This window comes from Nuphar pumila, chromosome 5 (genome assembly GCF_984573655.1).
Source record: "Nuphar pumila chromosome 5, dmNupPumi1.hap1.1, whole genome shotgun sequence".
NCBI classification, from domain to species: Eukaryota; Viridiplantae; Streptophyta; class Magnoliopsida; order Nymphaeales; family Nymphaeaceae; genus Nuphar; species Nuphar pumila.
Window position 1 is genome coordinate 13724079 of NC_143253.1, and position 26357 is coordinate 13750435.

Below are 26357 nucleotides of genomic sequence, written 5' to 3' on the forward strand. Positions count from 1 at the left end.
ATCAAATTCCAAACTACTCTAATTATTTTGCTTTGCAGTGTATTATGGTAATAGAAATGAATTTCAATTCTTTTTTTTTCAGATAAACTGAGAAAAAACCATCTCATTCACTTGTGAGCTTATTAGCATAAAAACCTCAGGTTTCCTTCGCTCACAAGGAAGAAAACTCAGCTTTGTGCCCACGGGACGTGCACTCATGAGTTTCGAACTTGTGAGGTCCCTTGTTGAAGTTCACAAGTTGCACCTACCAGATGAGCAGAGCCCTTCGTGGACAAACTTTAACTTTGCTTATACAAACAATGGGAATCTATATCCACTTTCAAGGTTATGGTTATATAGAGGTGATGAAATTATTCGTCGACTTTGTCATCATTGCTACCATGGCTATCTTATTATTTTTTTTCAATCAACACTAAGTAGGATTATGAATAACTGTGTTCTACTGAACCAACTGAACTAGCATGAACTGGGATCTTGACAAGCAATATAATATGATAATTGTATCGGATTAAGAGGTTCCCCATACTGAGACATGGTGTTTGTTTGTGTGTCTGTATATATATATATATATATATATATATATATATATATATATATATATATATATAGAGAGAGAGAGAGAGAGAGAGAGAGAGAGAGTACTCCTTTCTTCCAAACAAATTCACGGTAACAACAGAGAAGCCAGAGCAACAAAATGGGCCTATCAACAAATTGCAATCTGAGGAACGTAGACATACAGGGGGAGTGGAGAGGCAAAACTGTACAGTATAAGCATGGACCCACGTATATATCAGAAACGGGATGGAAGAGACTGATCTACTACCACACACATCTCCGGAATGGCTGACCCTTGATTCTGGCCACTGGAAACAACTAGCTCCCCTCCAGCACCAATGACAACACCCATTTCGGCGTCTCCATTGGCGGCCACATGCTCTGAGCGAACAGTTCGAAGCAAGCCATGCAAGCGCAGCAGATTACTCTGGGACGTGGATTGCACATGCACATAAGGTGCGGTTGTAGCTATCACAGTGCTCCCAGAAGGTCGTCCAGAGTCAGCTCGGATGTTATTGAGTGCACTTAGATCAAGGTTAGGGAACACAGAACATCGACAGCGTGGGCATTTCACGTTCAGACGAAGCCATTCATCAATGCATTCCACATGGAAATTGTGAGCACAGGGAAGTCCACGAACCTGCATACATGTCCGCACAATTCAAGAGAGAGAGAGAGAGAGCATAATTGTCCAAAGTTTATGTTCTCTCAGAAACATGCAATATAAATATATATATATATATATATATATATATATATATATATTGCACAGGTGGTTTAGCTTGCAATTCTGAAGAAAAAAGATGGACTATCTGGGTAGTGGCAGATCACAGTAATGCCACTTGGTCATCAATGAGGATAGTCTTCGGTTCATTTATCATAAAAAGATGTAAGCAATCTCTATATTACTATCATAGATGCATTAAAAGATACCTCATTGCCAACACAAAACTCTTCGAGGCAGATTGGGCACTCACTGCAATCAGTGGGGACAGCCTTTAACTGGAACTTTGGGAGCTCCTGAATAAGTGCTTCTACAGCTTCCCTCTGCACAGAACCATAGCCGTTACAATTGCTGACAGCAAGATGATAATGTCAATTGCGTCACAGTCTTGTGGAAGTGGTTAACCAAATAGTGTTCCAGCTACTGATTTTCATACCTGCGTTGGGGTCAAGTAAAGTCCTGGATGATATGCAGCTGTGTCTTGGCCCATCCCCCGTAATTCCTGACCAGCAGCCTCAAATGCCCAGTCAGGAACCCGGATCATATCCACCAACACCTGGGAGAGGGCATTAAGGGTATCAGATAGGGAATAGGATGATTGAATTTTATACTTAAAACACGGAAAGCGAGAATCTCGGGCTTCACAATGAGCATGCAGAAAAAGATCCACCCTCTAAAATAATTTTGGTTCTACTTACATTCTTTGGTTATTAAAATGGAACATAGAGTAACTGATGAAAAATTGTAACAGTTTCAGATTTTTTCTCTTATTTTTTAAATCCTAACCAGAAGTTCGATCTGCAAAAGAATAAAATGCAAACTGACAATGCTTTTGTTTAGGAAGTTCTCCTTTAGTTTAAGCAGGGAGCTGCATAACTAACACAACCTAAATAACCAACTGTAATTAGAGACATGTAGAGGAGTTGTGGTTAGGGAATTAGTAAACACGCATAAGTATCACATAAATGATGCAAATTTGTATTTGGTGGTGTCATCCAACAGGCTTGACAAGAAGGTGAGAGGGTGGCATGGCCCATCAGATAGATCAGTTTCCAGCCAGGCTGGTCCTAGAAGAATACTCAAAAGGGCGATATTGAGCTGTCAGGTGAGCATAAAGCCAACCTAGCCACCAAAATTGGAGGTACTCATCCAAAATAACATCAATTGGGAGTTGCCTAAAAAGCCACAAAACTGGAAGTGTCAGACGAATAAATAAGAGAAAAAGACAACATAACTTAATTAATCAAGTTTAATGAAAATGATTTTTTTATCAGCCCAGAAACTTTCCTTCTCCAAAAAGTTTTTCCAGGCACCACTTTCTACAACTACCATTTACAAAATTCTTAAAAAAAATGCCCAAGTCTTAACTGACTCTGACAAGCAAAGGCAACCAAATTTGCACGAGATTGGGCAAGTCTCTTGACAAAATATTGTGTCCACGTGCTACCTCAAGAAACCAACCAGGTTTCTCACAGTATGGATGTTGCTTTGTAAGTTTGGCTCAAGATTGTACCATTCATGCGCATACCTCTCTCTCTCTCTCTCTGATGTTTCAAATGTTTCAATCAGATGGCCTTAAGGCTCTTCTACGTTTTTTGTTCTGTTATATTGAGAAATTAACATGCCAAAATGTGTTGGATCATGACATTGATTTGTTAGTGACTGAGACCAGTCTTAACAATAATTTTTAATGATTCAGATTAAGTAGACTTTCTCAACTTAGTTCTTTATAATGATGCTCATAGCTTTTGATAAATAAGTTATTGTAAGTACTTGAATTTAATAACTCAGTTTTTGTTTTGATTATTAAAAAACTTTATCTCTACTTAATTAGGTAATTAGAAAGTAAATACCATAAGCCAAATAATTGACCACAGCTTTCATATTGTACTGTAAGCCATATAATTGACTACAATTTTCACATTTTAAAAATTACTAAGATTTCATAAATCACAAAGTTTTATTGTTATTAAATATGGTTTAACAACCTCCTTCAAGCTAAACTAAACTTCCATATTGTTTTTAAAAAGTCATTGGATTTTCACATTTATCTTAAAAAGTAATTTACTACTACTTTATGAATTTGATTGTTCTTTTAATTCTATGCACATGCCAATTTTGGTTTTAATATTACCCTTTGTGTTATTCGAAAAAGAGAATTTAGCATTGAAAATCACATGAAAGTTTCATTTCAAATGATCTAAAAATCTTTCATTCTGAAAGAATGTTGTTCTTATTGAATTTATGTATTTAAATTTAAATATCCATTCACATAAATGCAAGTAGACTGCTGACCAGATGATATATTGACTCTCGGCAATGAATCCTTTATTAAATAAGGGCAATCGTCCCATTTAGCTTGTCATTTTTCACAGTCAATGGAAAAGTTGAAATCTCTAACCAGTTATTGGCGCATTGAAGTTTCTGAGAGTGATGCGGAATCTTCAAGCCATTTTGGATATCCAATGGGTGATGAGACTTGTTACCAGTTATTGTTATTGGCCCATTTGAAGTATGAAGGCTAAATAAATTTTTGGATTTATTGGTCCTTCAAAACTTCGATGAGAATGTGAATTGGATATAAAGGAATGTTTTCTAAAAGTTTAACAAAACAAGAAATTGTACTTGACCATAGTCACAGATATCGCTGATAATTTGAAAATATCGCAATATTGACACTGCAAATTAGGAAAACGATATTAAAGGTAAAATATCATGATATTTTAAAAATATCAAAAATTTATATATATTGTGATATTATCGCTGTAACAGCACAACAATGGCTGTTATTTTAAAACAGTTAGTGTAAGGGTATTTTCAGATTTTAAAAAAAAAAGAGGATACACATGTCTTTACTAATTGTTTAATAGGTTCATTTGGGTATATAGTATGTATATCTTTTTTTACTTTTGTTAGAGTTACATGTTCCCTTTTAAAAGGTTAAGAAACGTAACTTTTTAAAAAAGAGAAGAAAGAAGATAAAGAGGAAGCGAAGGAAGGAAGAAAGGAGCAACAGCAAAGTAGGTCATAAAATACTTTGTAAATTCATGAAACATGATTTTGAAATGTGTTAACATCATAGTCACAAACATCGGTATCAGCTATATCTCGGCGATGTATAATATCAGAATATTATAGGTTTTTATAATAAATCTCGAAAAAATCTCGGGATTTCAAAAATAGGTTTTTTCTTCCTTCCCTTCTCTTCCTCCATTTCCTCTTTCTTCCCCTGTTGCAGGGCAGCCAACGACAACCCCTTGTGGCAGGGCAGATCCCTCACATGACAGCCCCCTTCCTTCCCTCTTCCTCTTTTTTTTTCCTCCTACCCTTTTCTTTCTTTCTTTTTTTTTCTTCCTTCCCTTCCTCTTTCTTTCCTTCTTTTCTTCCTTCCCTTCTTTCTTCTTTTCTTCCTTCCCTTCCTCTTTCTTTCCTTCATTTCCTTACTCTTTCTTCTTTCCTTACTGAGCATTATATTAGTTGCTTATTATTTCAGAGTGAGAATTTTGATAAAAGTAGCAAAAATTAGTCAAACAAGATACTTTGACGAGGATATCGACAAGGAAGTCAAGTGTCTTAACCTACAGCTGAATTATTAACTATTAGTTTGAGCTTTTGGGGATCAGTGTAATACCTATAGTTGTATTTTGTCTTGTATTGGAGATTTTAATAAAACTTTAGTTATTAGATATAGTTATATGAAATACCCTAATGTTCATGTTCTTTTTTTTAATCAAGCTTGTTGGGTTTATTTGATTCATGAATATCCAATTATATAAATGAACAGCCCGATAGTCACATCCTAAGACAAGATGATAGGTTGGTTTCAAGGTGCAGTAGTACAGCTATACACAAAGTGAAAACATTTGAAATAATAGCTACACTAAAACATCAATGAAAACAGTATAAGACCTAGGAAAAGAACCCTTAATAGACAATATACAACGCAATCACGACACTTATAAAAGACAAATGAATTGACTGAAGGGAAAGCAATGCCACATAAAAGTCTCATTCCCAGTAACTTCAAGTTTTATAGCGACCAAAAAATGACTTTGCTATGTTTCAAATTCCATCAACAACTGCATTTATATTATACAATTTGTATACATCTAAAATTGATACTTTGAAATGTTAAAATGATAATAGTGTAACTTACCCCATATTCTGAAATTGGGATTCCTTGTTGGGCACGTTGTAGATGAGCATGCCTTCGTGTCAGCCACTAAAAAGCAAACTTCAATCACTAAAATGGATAAATGAAAGTTTACATCACAAGTCTCAATAGGAATTACAACAAAACAGAACTGAAGCATTCCTGCTGCATTGAGAAGGAACTAAAGATTCATAAATAACCACTAAGATCATCAATAAAAGCCTTGACCAAATCACATGATTATACTATTGACTATGACTGCCAGAAACTGAGTGATCTACTGAACAGATCATCATCCTTGTATAAAAATTATGATTACATAGTAAAAAGGGAACAAAGGCTCAGGTAAACTTAGCAAACACAGAAGACCAGAGACTATTTATGCAATCAGCATGGCAGCAGTCATAAAATCAAATTTTCTAAACATCCATGTGTACACCCCAGACTGCCATTCTCAAAGATATCACTTCAAACTTATTTGGCATCCCCAATTATTTTGAAAGAACAAAAGTAAAACAAAATTTAAAATGATGACATGATAGCATGTTAGTCTAAGACCCTATGGGAAAACACAAAAAAATTGCAAATCAAGCGTTCAACCAAGTATTATGAGTTATTGGTGGCAGACACATAGTATGCACTGTATTAGAAGCATTTTTGTACTATAGGTAAACAAAGGAAAAAATAAATTTCACAAGCAAATCTATTTCTATAAGTATCTAATGAAGAGATTGTCCAACGCCAAATCCAAAAAGGACTTGATATTTGCTGCCAAAACTCTTCTCCTTTCCTCCATTCTCTCTTCTTATCTTCTCCCTTATTCACATGGTATAGGGGTCCATATTCCAATGAAAATATTAGCCAATTGAAAGGCAATCCAAAGGCTTTTCTTCTATGTCCCATCTAAAAAAAAGGTACAACATAGTTGAAAATGCATACTTTACGATACGCTAGTGGGCTAAGGAAACATCTTTGGTAAGAAAATTTTCATAAGGCAGTGTTAATTAATCACATGTACTTCTTAAGAAGAATCCAAATTACTCAGTGCCCTAAGAACATCTCCAAGGACAGATACCTGAAAAATAGTTGGACAAAGGAAAAGAGTATACATGTGTATGATATGTACCTGCTCAACCTCTGAGAGACCAATCTTGACAAGAATGAACATAAACAGGGAAGATTTTACAATGGGACAAAAGGAAACGGGATTAAACATATATAAGAAAACAAAGGAAAGAGTAAGTAAACGAGAAAGAAGATAGAAGCAAAGATTCTCCTAATCATATCATACCAACAAGCACCTGAACCTAGTTACTTTTCGTTTTTAATAAAGGAATGCTGATGAATCGCTGATGGTGATTTAACCTCAAGTCTTAACAAAGAAACATTAACAAACAAATATGTCATATTAAGACTTGACAAATGTTAGAAACTCCACACAACATCATGGCTTGTGCACACATACAAGGTCACTTGCATTCAGTAAATTCTTTAAAAATGGCAACTTTTGGAAAAACAGTCCCACAGGCATAGTTGGCAAACTCGGCGAGTCAACTCTTGACTCACCTGAGTTGACCCGGATTGGGCCCTAACTGAGTAAAAAAAAAAACATATAACTTGGTTAGGACCAAACTCGTCCGAGTCAATGTTTTGACTCGGCCGAATCAGCCAAGACCCGCACGGTTGATCACTGATTCAGCCAAGTCTTATCTACTTTCTTGAGATCATTTAAGGTTTTGTTTAAAAATTCCAACCACCAATTAAAAGCATTTAAAACTTTTAATTTCCAAAACTGGTTTTGAAAAGCTTTACTATAATATCATGTATTTTTACACTTGGTTAAATTAGAGATTTCTGAAAATTTGGCTAAGTATGGATGCTCGATATTAGGAATATGTTCTTTGAGTCTGGGCTTGGCCCAGGTCTTATCGACAAAGTCTAAACGAGTCAATTAAAAGGTGATAAAAGGTTTTATTTTCAACCTTTAAATTCAAGCGAAATTCAGGTTAAATTCGGGCGAGTTTCGGAGGTGAAATTTGAACTATGTACCGTTAGATGCGCCTCAAAATTTTGGTTTCAATGGTATTTTACTTTTTCGAATTCGGGTTACGATTGGCCCGAAAATCATAATTTTTCAAAAAAAGCATGCTTCGACGGGCCGGTTCGGATTTGGATCGGATTGGATCCAATCTATATAACCCAAATTAATATGGATCTAGACTCTATCCAAGACCCATATTAATTAAGAATTCATCCAACGTACGATCCAAATGAATTTTGGATATGGATCCAAATCCAAAATCCAATGAAAGCATTGCTTTAAATTTAATATACAGGTTTGAATTGAAGTTATTTAAAGTTAAAAAGACTCCTAGAAGGATAAGGTACCCTCTGGAAGCTTTTGGATATTTCATTATTAATAATTAATTAATTAATAATTAATTAATAATTAATTTATAATTAATTCCGAATTTCAGTAATAGCTAACTAATTGAACTCCCTAGAAGAGTCCTTAATAGATATGAGAAAGGCTTATAGAGAAATAATCTAGAAAGAATAAATACTTCATGAATTAGAAAAGATAAAAAAGTCAACAAAGAAGAATTTTAAAAAAATTGGAAAGTAGGGTGGAGAAGGACTCCCATATGAGAAGTCCTCTGTCCAGCCCACTTTAGAAGGCGCTGGAAAAAGGGAGGGGGGGGGGGGGGGGGGGCGTCACCCCCTATTCCTTCTATTTAAACCTTTAAAAGAAAAAGAGGAGAAAGAAAAAGAAAGAAAGAGAAAGAGAAAGGAAGAGGAAGAAGAAGGAAAAGGGAAGAGGGAGAAGAAGAAAACGGAGGAGGCTCCAACTTCTTCACCGAGCATCCGTTTATTCTTCTAGTTTTTCTTTTCAAGCTTCAAAAAGGTATGGGTGTTCTCTTTTGATTTGGATGAGAAAAAGAGCCTAAATTAGTTTTAGGCGATATTTTTGGAGGAAACCATAAATTTTATTTTGGTTTCACATGCTTCGATCCATGAAAATCAACATATGCATGCTTGGGATACGTATTTTTGATATATATATATATATATATATATATATATATATATAATGTCAGGACAGATCTGACCCGTTATGCGTACTGTCCGATCTGGACAGATCTATCCACTGTATTAGTGGACAGGTCTGGACAGATTTAAAGAGGGACCTTATACATGTAACTGAACAAAACTATACAGGAATATATATATATATATATATATATATAATATTTTTTGGGACAGGACAGACTGCTGTCCAGTCCCAGCCGACTGGTTCGGCTGGGACTGGGTGCATGTCATCATAGAAAAAAAAAAGACCTGTTTTTCTTTCCACTTGAATGAGAAGTGATAATCCATATACTACAGTGCTTTCATAGAATCAAACATATTATACAGATTTCATCAAATCAAATACTTTACACTGATAAATACACGATTATTGCCATGTATTAACTGCAATTGCCTTCAACATTGTTACATTCTTGTATGGGTCATAGACAGTAATGAAAACTGTCATGTGACCTGATTTTGTCGAATTTCTAGCTATTACAACATCACAAAATCTAGCTTTCCGATGCTTAAAAGCATTTCATAAAACACTGAATATCGGCAGTAAGCAGCAACTGAGAACTGGTTATAAGCATATGATGAAAACAGAATTGAAGATCAAGTTTTGTTAAATTATGTATATATAAATATATATATATATATATACATATACTTATATATATACACATTCGTATATATATATAAGTATATATACGTATATATGTATATATACATAATATAGCCTTTTTTTATTTTGTATAAACCAAAAACCCGATAGGGGTGTTTTGGTAATTCCAAATGTACCTTTTTCTTTTTTACCTTTTTCTCTTTTTCCCCTTTTTCTTTTTTCTTTTTTCTTTTTGTCTTTTACTTTTTGGAATCATAAAGGGGCCCCACCCATCTAGTCGTTGGGGCCCCAACAGTCATATTTATGACCGTTGGGGCTCCCAACGACTAGAAGGGAGTCCCCTTTATGGTTCCCCTTTAGTGCTTCCCTCCTCTATATAAAGAGGAGGTTCCCCCTTGTAAACGTATGGGTTTTTACACCTTTCTCGTCCTTTCTTCAATAACATCCAACTTATGACTTTAAGTCATTTTCTATATTTGTGAGTTTTGTGTGTGCACATTTGGTGTTTGTGTTCTTGGCTCTAGTAGTCACTCTTAAAGAGTGACTTTTTGCTCTATTGGTGCTTCCGCCTCTTTTCATTACATGGTATCAGAGCTCGGTTGGTGATTGGGCTTTTCTTTTGTCACCTTGGAACGCGTGCCTCTCAAAGTTTTGAAGAAAGGAAGTATGTTTGGTGCCGATGGAACGTGACTCTAGAGTGGAGCTTTCTTTTAAGCTAAATGGGTCCAACTATCTCATGTGGGCCTCCGCTATGGAAAATCATCTAAGAGGTAAGAAACTTTGGGGCTTTGTTATGGGAACTACTCCCGAACCCTCTCTTGTTCTTACAAAAATTGAAAATGAAGTTGAAAAAGCTTTAGATGGCGATGAACGCATCAAAGCCATTAATGAACATCAATCCAAAATTGAGGATTGGGAAAGTAACCATGCCAAAATTTTGGCATGGTTTATGAACAATGTAGACCTTAAAAATTGTGCTAATATTGCCAAATTTAGAAGGGCCAATGAAGCTTGGTTTTTCCTTAAGGGTATGTATACCCAAAAGGATCTTGCTCGACAATTTTTTTGTCAAGAAAAAATCCGTTCCACCAAACAAATGGATATGAGTGTCCGGGACTATTTTAGCTCTCTAACCCCTCTTTGGGATGAGCTTGCCCTTCTTGAGCCTAAATGGGTTGCTCCACAAGATGTTGAGCTAAGAAGGGAACAAATTGAAAAGGAGCATTTTTTTCAATTCCTTCATGGCCTTCGCCCGGAATTTGAACAAGTGAGGGCATCTCTTCTCCATAGAAGCAAAGCCCTACCTATTGAAGATGCCCTTGCCGAGATATGTCAAGAAGAAACTCGACTTGGCTTGAGCATTAGAAGTGATGAAGTTTTGGCCGTTACTAGGCCCGGATCGAATGTTAAAGCATATAGACCTCCCCACTTTAACAAACATAACAATGGGCCTAAAAAGGGAATTATATGCCACTATTGTAATGAACCGGAGCACATTAGACCGGTTTGTCCAAAGCTTAAAGGAAACGTTGCCGCGGTTGGAGAAAGTTCTCCAAAGAAGGAAGAAAGTACCAAAGAAGGAGATATCAAAGAAACTCTTAATCATATCTCTGAAGCTCTCCAACACCTTCTCAAGTCTTCTCCTTCAACATCCGGAGCCGCCATCGCCTACTCTTCATCACCTCCAGGTATGTGGATTCTAGACTCTGGTGCTTCTTTTCATATGACATCTCATAAAAACTCTTTTTCAAATGTTTCTTCCGAACCCATATCCTCCTATGTTTCAACGGCCGATGGAACGTCATTAAAAATTGAAAGTATTGGAACACTTGACTTCAAAAACTCTCAAAACTTTTTCGTTCCTAAAGTAAGAATCGTTCCGAAAATTAATTTAAATCTCTTTTCCGTTTCCCAAATCACCGATCATGGATGCCAAGTCTCTTTCTCACCTAAAGATTGCACCGTGCAGGATCTCCAGTCAGGGAAGCTGATTGGGCAAGGCCATAGAAGGGGTGATCTCTATTTTATGGACTTTTTGACGCTTCCATCTAAGTCGTCTTGCCATCTTGTTAAAGACAAAAGTATTGGGGTATTTGGCATGAGAGACTTGGTCATCCAAATTTTGTAAAAATGTCTCTTTTCCCTTTTTTGAACAATACTTGTAAAGACAATCACATGACTTGTAAAGATTGCATTTTTGGGAAATCTAAAGCTACTCCATTTCCTCAAAGAAGTTACTTTACCACTCGGCCATTTGAACTTGTTCATTCCGATGTATGGGGACCCTCCCCTATTTTATCTAAAGGAGGTTTTTCGTATTATGTGGTCTTTATTGATGACTTCACTCGATTTACGTGGATATACTTCCTAAATCGCAAATCCGAAGTCTTCTCCTTCTTTAAAGAATTTCATGCAATGGTTAAAAATCAATTTTTGGGAAATCTATCTATCCTTAGGTCCGATTCGGGAGGTGAATATATGTCTAATGATTTTCAAAGCTACTTAAAAGAAAATGGAATTTGTCATCAACGTTCTTGTCCCAACACTCCGCAACAAAATGGTCTTGCGGAAAGAAAACATAGGCACATAATAGAAACTACAAGAACATTATTGATTTCAAAAAATATCCCAAAATCCTTTTGGGCCGAAGCGGTTCTAACTTCAACATATCTCATCAATAGAATCCCTTCATCCTCCTTGAAAAATCTTTCTCCATTTGAAAAACTTTACAATATGTCTCCCGATTATAAAAGATTAAGAATTTTTGGATGTAAATGCTTTGTTTTAACTCGCAAAAATGATAAACTTTCTCCTAGGGCTATTGAATGTATTTTCTTGGGATATGGCGAAAAACAAAAAGGATATCGATGTTTTGACATACTTAAAAATAAACTTTATATCTCAAAAGATGTCACATTCCTTGAAGAAGAAAACGGTTTTTCGCATCAACCAAGTGAAAATGTTGACTATTCCTTCTTATTTGACTTGTTACCTCAAGAAAACATCATAGATGATCGTGTTGATCCTAGTGAACCTCTTAATGAAGATCTTGTTGAACATCCAAATAATGATCAAAACTTAGAAGAAAATGCTTCAAGACAAATACAAGTCTACTCTAGAAGGCATGAAAGAAATCCTCCTTGTGCCCTTGAAAGATTTTCTCAAAGTGAGTCGATAGAAGAGACCTCTCAAAGAAGATCAAATTACATTCCCAAGATACCAAATAGATTTGTTTCTTATGACTCTTTTTCTCCTAACTATCGAGCATGCCTACTTGCTCTTCACTCCTTTCATGAACCATCTCATTACAATGATGCTAAACAATATGCTCATTGGAATCAAGCTATGGAACTTGAACTTAATGCCCTTAAAAGGGCGCAAACTTGGGAAATCATTGATCCTCCCAATGGCAAGAAACCCATTGGATGTAGATGGGTGTTTAAAGTTAAAACTAAGAGTGATGGCTCATTAGAAAGATATAAGGCTAGGTTGGTAGCCAAAGGATATGCCCAAGAGTATGGGGTAGACTATGATGAAACTTTTGCCCCAGTTGCTCGAATGACTAGTGTTCGAGCCCTTATTGCTATAGCTTCTGTTAAAAAATGGTCAATCTTTCAACTTGATGTTAAAAATGCCTTCTTGAATGGTAATTTAAATGAAGAAGTTTATATGGAACCGCCTCCAGGTATGAATTTAAATGGAAAAGTTTTAAAATTAAAAAAGGCTTTATATGGACTTAAGCAAGCTCCTAAAGCTTGGTATGACAGGTTTAGTAATGTATTAATCAATTTAGGTTTTTCATCTTGCTATACTAACACTGCTCTTTTTGTTAAAAGGACAGGTGACTCCATTATTATGCTTCTGTTGTATGTTGATGATATGATCATCACTGGGAATGATAAAAAGGGAGTAAATGATATTAAGTCTATGTTAAAAGATACTTTTGATATGTCTGATCTTGGTTATTTGAGATATTTTTTAGGAATTGAAGTGGTTTATTCCGCGCGAGGATACATCTTATCTCAAATGAAGTTAACTGCAGAAATTTGTACCAAATCAGGAATATCTGATGAAAAGAAAGTTGAGACTCCCGAAGTTATCAATTCAAAACTAAGACTTGAAGATGGTGTTCTTCTTGAAGATCCAACACCCTACCGTCAATTAATTGGATCCCTCACCTATCTATCCATTACCCGTCCAGACATTGCTCATGCAGTTCATGCAGTGAGCCAGTTCCATCATGCACCTACTACGGTTCATATGGCGGCTGTAATGAGAATTGTGCGATATATCAAAAATACCATCTCTAAGGGACTCTTCTTATCCTCTTCCTCATCTCTTGAATTGACTGCTTTTACTGTTGCTGACTGGGGAGGTAATCCCAATGATCGTATCTCAATTACGGGTCTGTGCATTTTTTTAGGTGAATCTCTCATCTCGTGGAGATGCAAGAAGCAGCAGAAGGTCTCATTATCATCTACAGAAGCTGAATATCGGGCTATGGCGATGACAACTATGGAAATTGTGTGGCTCAGAAGTCTTCTTGGCGACATGGGCGTTCCCATTTCCACTCCCACCAAGCTCTGTTGTGATAACAAGAGTGCGATATACATTGCCAGCAATCACACCTTTCATGAGCGGACCAAGCATATCGAAATGGATTGCCATTATGTTCGAGACGAGTATCTCAAAGGGACCATCACATTGCCATATGTCACTTCAGAGTATCAACTGGCTGACTTCTTCACCAAGGCGCTCCCAACTCTTCTTCTTGGCAAACTTTCGGTCTTCTCCCCGTAAAGTTTGAGGGGGCATGTTAAATTATGTATATATAAATATATATATATACATATACTTATATATATATATAAGTATATATACGTATATATGTATATATACATAATATAGCCTTTTTTTATTTTGTATAAACCAAAAACCCGATAGGGGTGTTTTGGTAATTCCAAATGTACCTTTTTCTTTTTTCCCTTTTTCCCCTTTTTCTTTTTTCTTTTTTATTTGTCTTTTACTTTTTGGAATCATAAGGGGGCCCCACCCATCTAGTCGTTGGGGCCCCAACAGTCATATTTATGACCGTTGGGGCTCCCAACGACTAGAAGGGAGCCCCCTTTATGGTTCCCCTTTAGTGCTTCCCTCCTCTATATAAAGAGGAGGTTTCCCCTTGTAAACGTATGGGTTTTTACACCCTTCTCTTCCTTTCTTCAATAACATCCAACTTATGACTTTAAGTCATTTTCTATATTTGTGAGTTTTGTGTGTGCACATTTGGTGTTTGTGTTCTTGGCTCTAGTAGTCACTCTTAAAGAGTGACTTTTTGCTCTATTGGTGCTTTCGCCTCTTTTCATTACAAGCGTTCCGGACTGCCATGTTTTTCACCTTTTTGCTCTGATGTATATACCTCTTTGGCACTCTAGAGTGCCCCACAAGGCCTTACGGCTTAAGAACCCCGTGTATTCGGACCCTCTCTTCCCCTCTTGATGTACTTTGCTTTCAAGTATCTATAAAGAAGCTTTTTGCATCTCTCTCTCTTTGTGTTTGTGCATACGCGTACTCTTGCTTCCGCTCGTGCGCGTGTGTTGTGCGTTGCTTGTGCGATTAAAAGGCCTGCCTTCGGTGTGTGTGATTGCCCGAAGCTACGTCACGGGGGCCTTCGCTTCCCAGCCCGTGACAAGTTGGGTTTGATTATTTCTCTTATAAAAACATGGTGAAGGGTCCTGTTTTCAGTATTGGCCTGTTGTTTCTGGGCAGGCATAGGGCCTGCCAGGCCCAGCCGACCTGGGTTTGACGGGGCAGGCATTGAGCCTGCCAGGCCCAGCCGACCTGGATTTGGTTGGGCATGTGTGTGTGTGTGTGTGTGAAGCCTACTAGGGCCTGCCAGGCCCAGCCGACCTGAGTTCGGTTGGGCATATGTGTGCAGCCTATTAGGCTGAGCATGCTAAAAGAAAAAAAGAAAAAGAGAAGGGGTTTTACTGATTTAAAAACCCAAATTTTCTGCATATGATAAACATGGTATTTATGTTGATTCATGCCTGTTAAACATCCAGATTTTTTATATGATACATGCATCGGATTTCTTTATACATGTTGTGGTGCAGATTGTTACATGATCAATGCTTAAGTTTATACACGATCAAATGTACATATTGTGTAATTCAGATTTGTACATGACAAATATTCAGATTATGCACAATGAATGCGTTGATTTGAGCTTGATTAAAATTCCGTTTGGTGTACTTATTTCCAGATTTACTTATAAAGAATGTTTAGACTTCATGCATGTCAAAAGTCTAGTTTTCGCATGCTTATGACAGGTTGATTATGCATGGTCAACATGTTTAATGCAATGATTACTTACATATGCATGTGGTGGGTATCTGCAAATCCTGAAAATTTGATATTGTTCTGCACTTGCATAATCGCATGAATGTTCATATATTGATTATGAGAAGAATCATGAAAAGAAAGTGTATTTTTTAAATCATGTGATTATGTGAAATTTGTTATTCATGTACATTCTTGTTTAGTATGTATGAATGTGCATTTGAGAGCATGTTAAATGATTTCATAAGTTGCATCTTCATTATGGTTTTTGCACTAAATGCATCGGTGATCAAAAGTGGATCATAATAGGTCGTGTGGGCCTTGAGCAAGTGATGCTCTATGTTTAGCTTTTTTTCTTAAGCATCGCAAAAATCAACTTAATGTTTATTGAACTAATTGCGATGTTTCATATTATAACAGGTTTTGGTCCTGTGATGAGTTTCGCATGTTGATTTGCGAAACAAATGTTGTTTGGTTTTGCATGTTGATTTGCAAAACAAAAAATTGAAATAAATCATTCTTTTAAACGAAAAGATAAAAAAAAGAAAACAGTGTAATTAATATTTTCTTGGATGTCCCTTCTTTAGTGTGGGAATCCTGGACTGCGGTTTTGGAGAACCGTGAGGATACTAAAACTCCGTGTGTGTTTGTGCCCCTAAACCCAATTAGGTGGTTCACCTCCCGACCATAGTTTTAGAAAGATTCTGCCACTTTGCCTGGGGGTGGTACGTAGACACAACTGTTGTTATTGGTATACCAAGAAAGTGGCATTAATGGATGTTGATTCCCCTAATGTCCCGACATTAAATGTTGATTTTTAATGTTCCGATAAATGATGTTGATTCCTGATATCAGTCGAGACCTAACTGTGGAACCCAGTAATAAAATACAAATTGTGTGTTAAACTACAACCGAGAACCTAACTTGAACTCGAGAATTTGTTGTGTAACACTTGTGAATTTTATCGGCTAAATAAAGTTGAATTTTATATTCATAAGTTGTTGTTATTGGGGAACCGTAAGGATACTAAAACTACGCGTGTGTTTGTGCCCCTAAACCCAACTAAGTGGTTCACCTTCCGGCCACGGTTTTAAGAAGATTTCACTACTTTGCCTGAGGGTGATACGGAGACATAACTGTTGTTATTGGTATATCAAGAAAGTGGCATTAGTAGATGTTGATTTCCCTAATGTCATGACATCAGATGTTGATTTCTAATGTTCCGATGGATATTGTTGATTCCTAATATCGGCCGAGAGCCAAGTGTGGAACCCAGTAATAAAATACAAATTGTGTGTTAACCTACAACTGAGAATCTAACCTGAACTCGAGAATTTGTTGTGTAACACTTGTGAATTTTATCGGCTAAATAAACTTGAATTTCATATTCATAAGTTGGTACGAGGATATTTTCATTATTTTATTTTATTCTTATTTGGATCGCAGATATCCTGTTTGGATCTTCGATGTTGGATCCCTAATATCTTGTTTGGTTCTTCGATATTGGATTTCGAACATCTTAATTGGGTATCTAATAGTAGATTTCAGTCAATGGTTCAGATCCTTAATATCGGATCCTCAATGTCATGTTTGGATTTGATATTGGATCCAGAGTGTATTATGTGGATATGTGAATTTTAAATCAGATCTTAAATGAGAAAAAACTTATATAGAGTCCAAAGTAGTTTATTTTGGATCCATATTAATCTACCGAAGGTTTGGATCCCCAAAATTTATGCCCGAAAGTTTTGGATCCAAATTACTTTATTTGGATCTTGGACATTAGAACTTCGATGTTTAATGTGGATTTTACATCGAAAGTGTAAGGGTCCAATTAAAATTTTATGTTTGGATCCACAATAACATATTTGGATCCATGATCATTTATTTGGATCCATAGTTTCAAATCATAGTAATAAAGAGAACATTTTTGGATCCTTGGATCCGGATAGCCTTGGGTTAGACCCAAACCGTAATTGGGTCACGGGTGTCGGAGATCCAAACTGGTAGAAAAAAAATTGATGATTGGATCACGTTAAAACAAATGTAGCACGTTAACAAAAAGAAAGTACTCGTTAAAAATAAAGTAAGGAAATGCGTGATAAAGGAAAGGGGTGAAACACGTTAAAATATATATATATATATATATATATATATATATATATATATATATATATATATATATATATATTGGGATTAAAGGGGGCGTGAAACCCCCCAGTCGTGAAATATGATTAGGGTAAAAAGGGTGGGGGCTGCGTGACCCCCCCTCCCCCCACACACACACCTATTCACACAACTGGAGGAGAATGAGGGGGGGGGGGGGGGGGGGGGGTAACCGACCCACCTCTCTCCCATGATCTTTCTCCTCTTTCCCCACGTTCTCCCCCGACCTTCCCTCTCATGCACATCTTAAACCTTCATCGCCTTCTCCCTTTCATTACCTCATGTCTCTCTCGTTCACAGTTCAAGGAAAGGATTAGGGCTCGAGCGAAGACGGCTGCACGAGAGCACACTGAAAGGGAGGGGGGGGAGCTTCAAAAAGGCAGGGTTTCTTACGGTTTTGCAGGGTACCTTGTGTCAAGCATGCAGTATGCTGTTTCACGACCCATTGGCGTGAAACCCTATCCGTTTCAAAATCCATGCATACGTGTTTTTGCATCGTTATTAAGATAATATTAAGGTTTTGGTATTTTTAAGGAAGATCTCATTTAAGTTTTTTTTTAGACTGGTATTTGTTGTACTTACTGTGGATTTGAACAGGGCTTTTCTTCTGCTATTTGTGAAATAAAAATGTGATTAATATGCATGTCAAATATTGGAAGAAGTCTTGTAGTAAGTACAGATTTTTGTCTGCATGTATGCCTCCATGAATCTGTGTTTTGGGCATTTTACTTATATGTGGAAATGTGTGATTTTGTACATTAATGAAATAGGTGATATCTCTGTATCCGAATCTAATGTAATCTTGTGAAGTGCGGCAAAATAGAATTTGTTTTATTTTTGTATTTCGTTTTAATGAATAAAATCTGTATGTTGAGTTATATTTCCTGAAAGAGGTTAATCCCTGTTCTGGGTGTGTTACAATATACAGGTTATTTGATCAACGTGATTCAACTTGGGAATATGTATTAAACTCTCTGAAATAAATTCTGGCTTGCGTAATATAATGTTGTGAAGTGCGGCAAAATAAATTTTTGTGTTGTTTTTGTATTTCGTTTTAAATAAAATCTGTGTGCGTATGTCTGTATATTTTCCAATCATGTTAACTGGAACCGTGATGAACTGCCAATTTATCTTTTAGTGTTAAATCAAAAGACTGATATGCATAAATGAACTTATCACAACTTCAAAAGTGTTTCCATATCTGTGTTCCTTGTTTAGATCCAGAAAATAGCCTGTCAAGTATTCACATTCAATCTGTGGGTTGCCTGATCTGCGTACTTTGGCATTTAAAATGTTACTGTATCATGTGGTCCTTTTTGGAAATTCTTTAAATTTCTGATATATGTAAATCTTGTTGGAAACAATCCGAAGCATTTAAAATCTCTGAATATGTGTTATTTTTTTTATGACATACGATCTGCACGGGTGCCTTGAAAATTAAATTGTTAAGAATGTATCACCTGTGCACACTGCACATCAAATTTGTTCTAAACTTTGGCAGCAAAAGTAATTTCCTTTCCATATTCTCTTTTTGTATTTTAAGTATATGCTAATTCCTGTTAATGAAATCTGGTAACATGCATTTTGCCAGCATGCACTTATTGTATCCAACATGGAAGTTTTGATTGGCAACTGGTAATTGCAGCTGCAGTATACCTAGTATACATTAGTTTAAACAGAAATTGTTGTGTTGAGACCATTAAGAAATAAGATTTTTTATCAAATGAAGATGTTCAGTTGAGTCCTGGTAAATGTGGTTGCTTATGAGTATTTTTTTAAATATGTTAAATCCCTGTTTTGTGTACTTTAATGGTGAAACATATATATATATATATACTAGATTCTTGATTTAAATGCTTAGCTTGGAAAATATTTCATAGTATGTCCATGGTTCTAATCTGCGTGCGTGACTGCAGAAAATATATTTGAAAGTATGATCTGTGTGTTCTTGCTTTTAAAAGTGTTTGGTAATATATTCATTGGAGAAACTTTCTGATCTGTGTTAGAAGAAGGACGATGTTGATTTCTGACAGAATGGAATTGACAGAATTTGGGTTACGGAAGGATCGATGACAGCATGTTTACTGTATTAAGTATAGGAACAATTTAAATTCCCAGTAATAAAACCTGGTTTATAAACACTTTAAGATAAAGAACTGAATGTATGTGGCCCGCTCATATAAGGCATTATGTCCGGGATTGGGTGATAATAGAATGGTGCCTCAAAAGATGAATATTGGCATGAAACTTTAAAATTACCCTTATGTGATTGACTTGAAAGTGTAAATTACCTAGAAATGAACTCATATCTTAGCCTAAGGCTAGTTTTGATGCTAGCACATGAGTTGCCACGCCACGGTATTGAGGGTTCCGCATTGGCCCTCGAGTTTATAAAGTGAATACACAAGTAAAATGAAATATAATAATTTTGCCTGACTGATTTAAAGGTACCGGGGCATTTGTGCTTATCCGGTTTGAAGGTACCGGAGCACTCAGGGTGGGATTGCCTAATTAAATGGATAAAATTGATAATATACCTATTTAAGGTAGGAATGATTGGAAATATACTACTACGGTGGTATGATTCATAAATTTTGTGAACACTAGTGTCTTTCAGCTACTGGGTTCAGATCTGGAAAGCCCTGAAAAGTCGGGTAATAAAATTATAAAGATGAGCAACTCACTCAGACTCGGGCTTACCTTGAAAAGGGTAAATGATACACAACTCCGAGGACAGATGTTACATTAGCTTCGAACGGTAATGGCTCGTTGGTCCCCAGTCCTCGGAGTTAGGGGACTCGGACTACCAATTGGTCCTAGGTGGTAGGTCCAAGTTCTTTTGCAGAAGTTAGAGATGCATCATGTTTGTTTGGCCTTCAGGAGGTTCTCTCAGTTATTTAACCGCTTCCTTATGATTTCAATTTCAGTTAGACATTCAGGTTAATAAAACACCAAGCATGATAAACCCCTGAATGTTCTCTTCTGTTACGGTTGCCTTGGCCTGCGAGTACCTGCGGGATAATTCAAGAGAAACTTAAATTAAACCTTTTATGTTTTTCAACCATATGAAAGTTTGTGAGATTTTGTGCTTGAACATGTATTATTCATTTTATGCTAGTTCATGAATCAGAAATATGATATGCAATTGATTGGTTCCCTGTTAGTTGTTTAAACATGTCATGCTTTATCTAAGCTATGCTTTTCATTGAAAATTCAATTACCGTGCACATGCTTGTTACAAAGTGCATTTGCATAATCATAGTATTCTCCTACTCAGACTGGTTGTAGTTTGATTCAATTACTTTACCATTTTTTAAGAGAAGAATAAAGAAATTAGAGTGGTTGCAGAGTGATATACGAGCAGTGATACATGAGTTATTGATGTTCCCGAAATATTTAGAATTAGTTTAGTTAGTTTCAATTCTATTATTAAAATGTTCAGAACACTTGGTTTATTATTAATTGTTATTAAAAATAAAATTGATAGTATTTTCTTTGATTTTCCCTGTGACGTGCCCGAGATGCTTAACCTGGTTTAAATTCAATATTTCTTCTGTTATAAAAAAAAATCCTAAAAATTCGGGTTAGATTTTGGGTCGTTACATGTTGTGTCCGTTTTGAATATTTGCAGGTTTTAATGAAAGTGAAATTAAAATTGTGTGCATTTAATAGGGACGTGTATACAAAAGAAAACTCTGATAAGTTATTCATGCATGAACATTGATTCCATGATATTTACTGTATTGCATTAGATCATGCATTTTTACTGTTTTTCTATTTATGATATAATGTGTTGCATGATTATTGCTCATAAATGCATGAATGATTATTCAGATTATGTGCTAGTGTTATATTTTCTCTAAAATGTTGCTTGAATTTATTTTATGTTCTCTTTTTTCTTATTTGAATTATTAGAAAGACTCGTACGCAAAATCTATGATTCTGATATTTTTTGTGTTTTTCACAGCATCTGAGACCCAGTGATGGGACAACTGCTTCGGAGAGATACGAAGGTTACACGACTACTTGACAGTTTTTACTTTGGAAAGAGGAGCTCCACTTTTGGGCTTATTATTATTATTGTTATTATTGTTCATGTTCATTGTTTCTAGACATTATGATTTTAATTAAATAAAGTTGTTTTGGTTTTGTTGATGGTAGTATAAGATCCCTTGTGGTTGTGGATGTGGTTAAGATTGTAAGACCCCAAGTCTCTAAGATTGTTTCCGCAATTGTTTAAAAAAAATCACTTTTAAACGGGTATGAGTTGGTGTCATTACATTTACTCCTTTTAACACTTTCAAACATTGTATTTTTTTAAATAGTATTCTATTTTTGGTCTTGGCATCGAGCGGATGAGAGGAAATGTAATATCGCATATTTTCGTACTTAGTTTGGGAGAGAAATCGTTTGAGGCTCGATTTTTAGATTGATGTCTTGGAGTTTGGGCAGTGTTATTAAAAACGCGCCTCGCATCAAGGCGAGGGCCTTTGTGCCTTGAGGCGCAGACATGAAACGTAAAAGCGTACAAGGCATACGCCTCATACGCTTTGAGGCGTACGCTTCGAGACGAGGCGCGCCTCACAGTGAGGCGCGCACGCCTCATGTTGTTGGTTATTGGCCACTACTGCTAATGCTAAGAGTTGCACACAAAAAGCACCCAAATCATCATATTGCTAACAAAACACTAGGTCTCTCCCAAGATGGGAGTGCCATTATACACCCAAAACATAGAAGAATAGAAATCATCCACCGGTCCCGAACTCCCCAGAAGCTAAAAAAACCATAATAAAATTTGTCCATCTCTGCAGGAAGACACCGGCTTTGGAAGGAAGGAAAGAAGGGTGTTCGATTACCGCACGAAGGCAAGGCAAGTAGCCACGGCGAAAAGGGTAGCCCATCCGAGGCCGTCGCTGAGGGAAGACACGAACTTCTGCTGGTTGGGTGAAGGAGCAGAAGGAGCAGGACCACCGGGCAACCCGCTAGGAGATCTGGCAGAAGGAACAGGAGGAGATCCAGCAGAAAGAAGAGTAGGAGATGCAGCAGAAGGAGAAGGAGATCCGACAAAAGGAAGAGGAGGCGATGCAGCAGAAGGAAGAGGAGGCGATGCAGTTGGAGGAGGAGATCCAGCAGAAGGAGGAGGAGATCCAACAACAGCAGGAGCGGGCGAGGCAGGGAATTTAGCCGGTGGAGGTGAGGAGGCGGTGGCCGCGACGACGACGTTGATGACGACCTTCTGCCCGAAGGTGCAGTGCTGGCCGACGCTGCAGAGGAAGTAATGCTCTCCTGTAGAGTTGAGAGTCACGGTCGTCGGGCCGGTTATGAAGTTGTCGATGGGTCTCACAAACGTGCACGCGTCGAATTCCCTCTCTCTCACAGTGATTCCCTCTCTCGGCTGCAGAAAGGGTTATGTGGCTTCGACGATTCCGACCCGGACAAGCCTTTCATGTGTTACACTTCCTTCGGGATTTGTGATGTTTGTTTATTTTTAACGAAACGGGGTTCAGTAGGAGGGAAGGGGCAAAGGTTGTTTTGTTGCTCTCCTACTCGTCCTTAATCATTGGTACCCATGTCCCTCAGCGTTTTGAAGTTACCAAGTGATCCTTCACAAAAATAAAAGATAAGACAGTAAAATACTACTACAAAGATTTAGGATGGACCTGCGGTTGGAAATGGGTTCAGTTTCGATTGGATCTTGAACTTAGTTCTCCATGATTTCACTGTTCAGTTCCCTTAATCACCAAAAGTTTTCGTTGTTGTTGTTGATATTTAAGGAAGAAACCACTGGTTCAGGTCGAAGACGTCTGAAATGATACTGGCTAAGCGGATTTGGATTCTGATGGTGAAAAGCTCGTACCAAATGTGATTTTTTTACATGTAATGAGATTCAGTAACAAAAGTCAAAAAGTATAATTGCATCTGATTATAATCAGATATGGTTTTGGCTAACTGAATAAAACTAAATGGAGTGATAAAATCAAATCCTTAAGTATTTTCTCCTGGGGACCAAGTAGACACCCTTTTCTTCAAAGTTATTAAGGGCATTATTATTATGGGTTCAATGTTTACAAAACTCAGTAGTTCTTATAATTCAAATTGCCTTTTGTCTATCTGAATTTTCTTTTTCAATATAACGAGTTACTGAACTATGCACCACTTCTTTAAAAAAAAAAAGAACAAACCATATTTGCCTCTTATATGAAAAATTGCATAATAATGACATGTTTGTGTCCTTTTGGGTGTATCCATGTGACATAAGATCTTGTGTGTTCTATTTGAGTAAAAAGGACTGTCAAATGTTTCTTAATGAAGTGATCGTCTTACAAGGTGATAAACTCTACTTACTTTTTTCAGACAAAGAAAGTTGGGGTTAGAGAGACCCCTACCAGTTAAAACAACCATACCATTTAGATTTGAACTTGCACCGTCCCAAATAACTGCAAATGGGGAATATTTGGCTAGAGTGATATGGATAGTTCGGTTCCGGAATTGTATCTTCATAAGAATTAGATTCTTCTTTTCCAAAAGTGAAGTAAAAAGGAGGTGCTAATGAAATCCCAAATCCCCACCTAAAAAAGGCTGGTGCTTCTTGTGGGTGCCTCAAAGACTATTCTTTTATATCCAACACAACATGAAAACCAATTTAGATGGTTGTGGCCATTTTACCATTTTGGATACTTTTTCCGTATTTATTTGAGATTTTTTATTTTTTGTTGGTTTTTGCTTCATCAATAAAGAATTTTTTATTTATTTATAATTTTAGATAATTTTTAGAGTTTTTTTAAGTTTTTTAAAAAAATTGGATGCTTACGCCTCTCCTCTGATTTTGGTAGAACGCCTCGCTACGCCTCAACGCTTTTCACAACATTGAGTCTGGGCTTGAACCCGATCCCATCGACTAGGTCGTAACGAGCCAATCGAAGCGAGATAAAGAGTTTTATTTTCGACCTTTAAATTCAAGCGAAATTCAAGCAAAATTCGGGTTATTTTCGGATGAAATTTCAAATTTGATATTCGTGTAATATGTCATTGGATGCGTCTCGAGATTCTAAGCACAACAACATTTTATTTTCCTCGATTTGGGCTACAGTTGGTCCGAAAATCGCATTTTTCTAAAAATTGAGCAGTTTGTCGAAACGGATCCGGAGTTGGATCGGGTTGGATCCAAGGCATATGATCCAAATTATTATGGATTTGGATCTTATTTAAGACCTACTTTAGTCTGGATTTAATCCAGATCTTGATCCATTTTCGTTTTGGGTATGGGTTTGGATTTGTGGATCCAGATCCAGATTCGAATCCAAGCCCCACGCTTTTTCAGCTTTAAATTTAATATAAAGCTTTAATTTGGGATTTAATAGGGTTGAGAAGCCTTTTGGGTTAATTTGGTTATTTTTGGGTGCTTTAAATAATTTTTAATTAATTAATAATTAATAATTAAATAATATTAATTTCGGATTTATATTTTAGGGCGGAGTAGGACTCCTTAAAAGAGTCTTTATTCTTACTTAAAGAGAGTTTTAAAAGAGATTGGAAAGTTAAAAGAATAACAAATGGGGAAAAGTCAACATTTTGGAAGAGTTTCAAAAAATTAAGAAACAAAGGGAGAGTGAGAGTTTCATCTTTCGGAAACTCTCTTAGAGAGGGCTGGAGAAAAGGGGGGGGGGGGGGGCGTCACCCCCTCTCCCACTCATTATGTAGAGAACAAAAAAAAAAGGGGCGAGAAGGAAAAAGAGAATGAAAGAGGAAAAGAGAGAAAGAAAGGGAAGGAGAGGAAACAGAGGAAGAAGAGGGGGATCTTCTCCAACCATCCAAGCCTTCTCCACCATTGTTTTTCACATTTTCTTAAATCTTTTGCAAGGTACGGGTCTCCTCTCTTGATTTAAGTAAGAAATTGAATACCGATTCGATTCTCATGCTATACCTTGGTATAAACCATGGTAAAAGAGTAGATCTAGGTGATCCCTCTAAAATACAGGGAAGAGGATCCATGAATCTCTCTTCCATGGATGCGTTTTGATTCGTTATACCCTTTTTAAACTTTATTTTTTGTGCATAGTCATTTTTAGAATTAAATCAGAATTTAGTTCAAGGTACGAAATGGTTCTTTTTGTGTTTACATGCTAATAAAGTTGATGCATGAAAAAGCATATGAAATCCATGGTGTAAGTATGTATAACAACAACAAACAACAACAACTACGCCTTCGTCCCAAAACAATTGGGGTCGGCGATATGAACCAAAAAAGAAAATCATTCTGGGTCTTACACATGAATCCTTCTCCTCCAATCATTTCTATCCAATGTCATGTCCTCGGTGAGGTTCAAAGCATTTATATCCTTTCCTATCATCTTCATCCAAGTCTTCTTAGGCCTACCCCGACCTCTTTTAACTAATATATTTTCCCATTTCTCCATCCTTCTAACTGAAGCATCATTAGGCCTTCGCCGAATATGTCCAAACCACAGTAAACGATTCTCTCATCTTATTTTCAATGGATGCAACGCCTATCTTCTTACGTATCTCCTCGTTTCGAATCTTATCTTTTATTGTATTTCCACACATCCTTCTAAGCATACGCATCTCAGCTATACTCATTTCAGCCCAACATTCCGTACCATATAGTAAAGCGGGCCTAATTGTCGTCCTATAAAACTTTCCCTTCAACCGCAATGGCATTCTACCATCACACAACACTCAAGTTGCACTTTTTCATTTCATCC

The 26357-nt window shown here is 36.7% G+C and overlaps 1 protein-coding gene across 3 annotated transcripts in view; it reads right to left on the reverse strand.

Moving 5' to 3' along the window:
* Positions 1-645: 645 nt before the first annotated feature.
* Positions 646-26357, reverse strand: part of LOC149836858 (E3 ubiquitin-protein ligase SIS3-like) — a 43977-nt gene continuing 18265 nt past the window's right edge. For all 3 annotated transcript variants that reach the window (XM_090007152.1, XM_090007154.1, XM_090007153.1), the window contains 4 exons: positions 5436-5501; positions 1716-1835; positions 1489-1602; positions 646-1195 (listed from right to left, as the gene is read on the reverse strand). In XM_090007152.1, coding sequence (XP_089863278.1) covers positions 791-1195; positions 1489-1602; positions 1716-1835; positions 5436-5501 — 705 coding nt within the window. In that variant the 3' untranslated portion in view covers positions 646-790. The remainder of the gene's footprint in view (positions 1196-1488; positions 1603-1715; positions 1836-5435; positions 5502-26357) is intronic.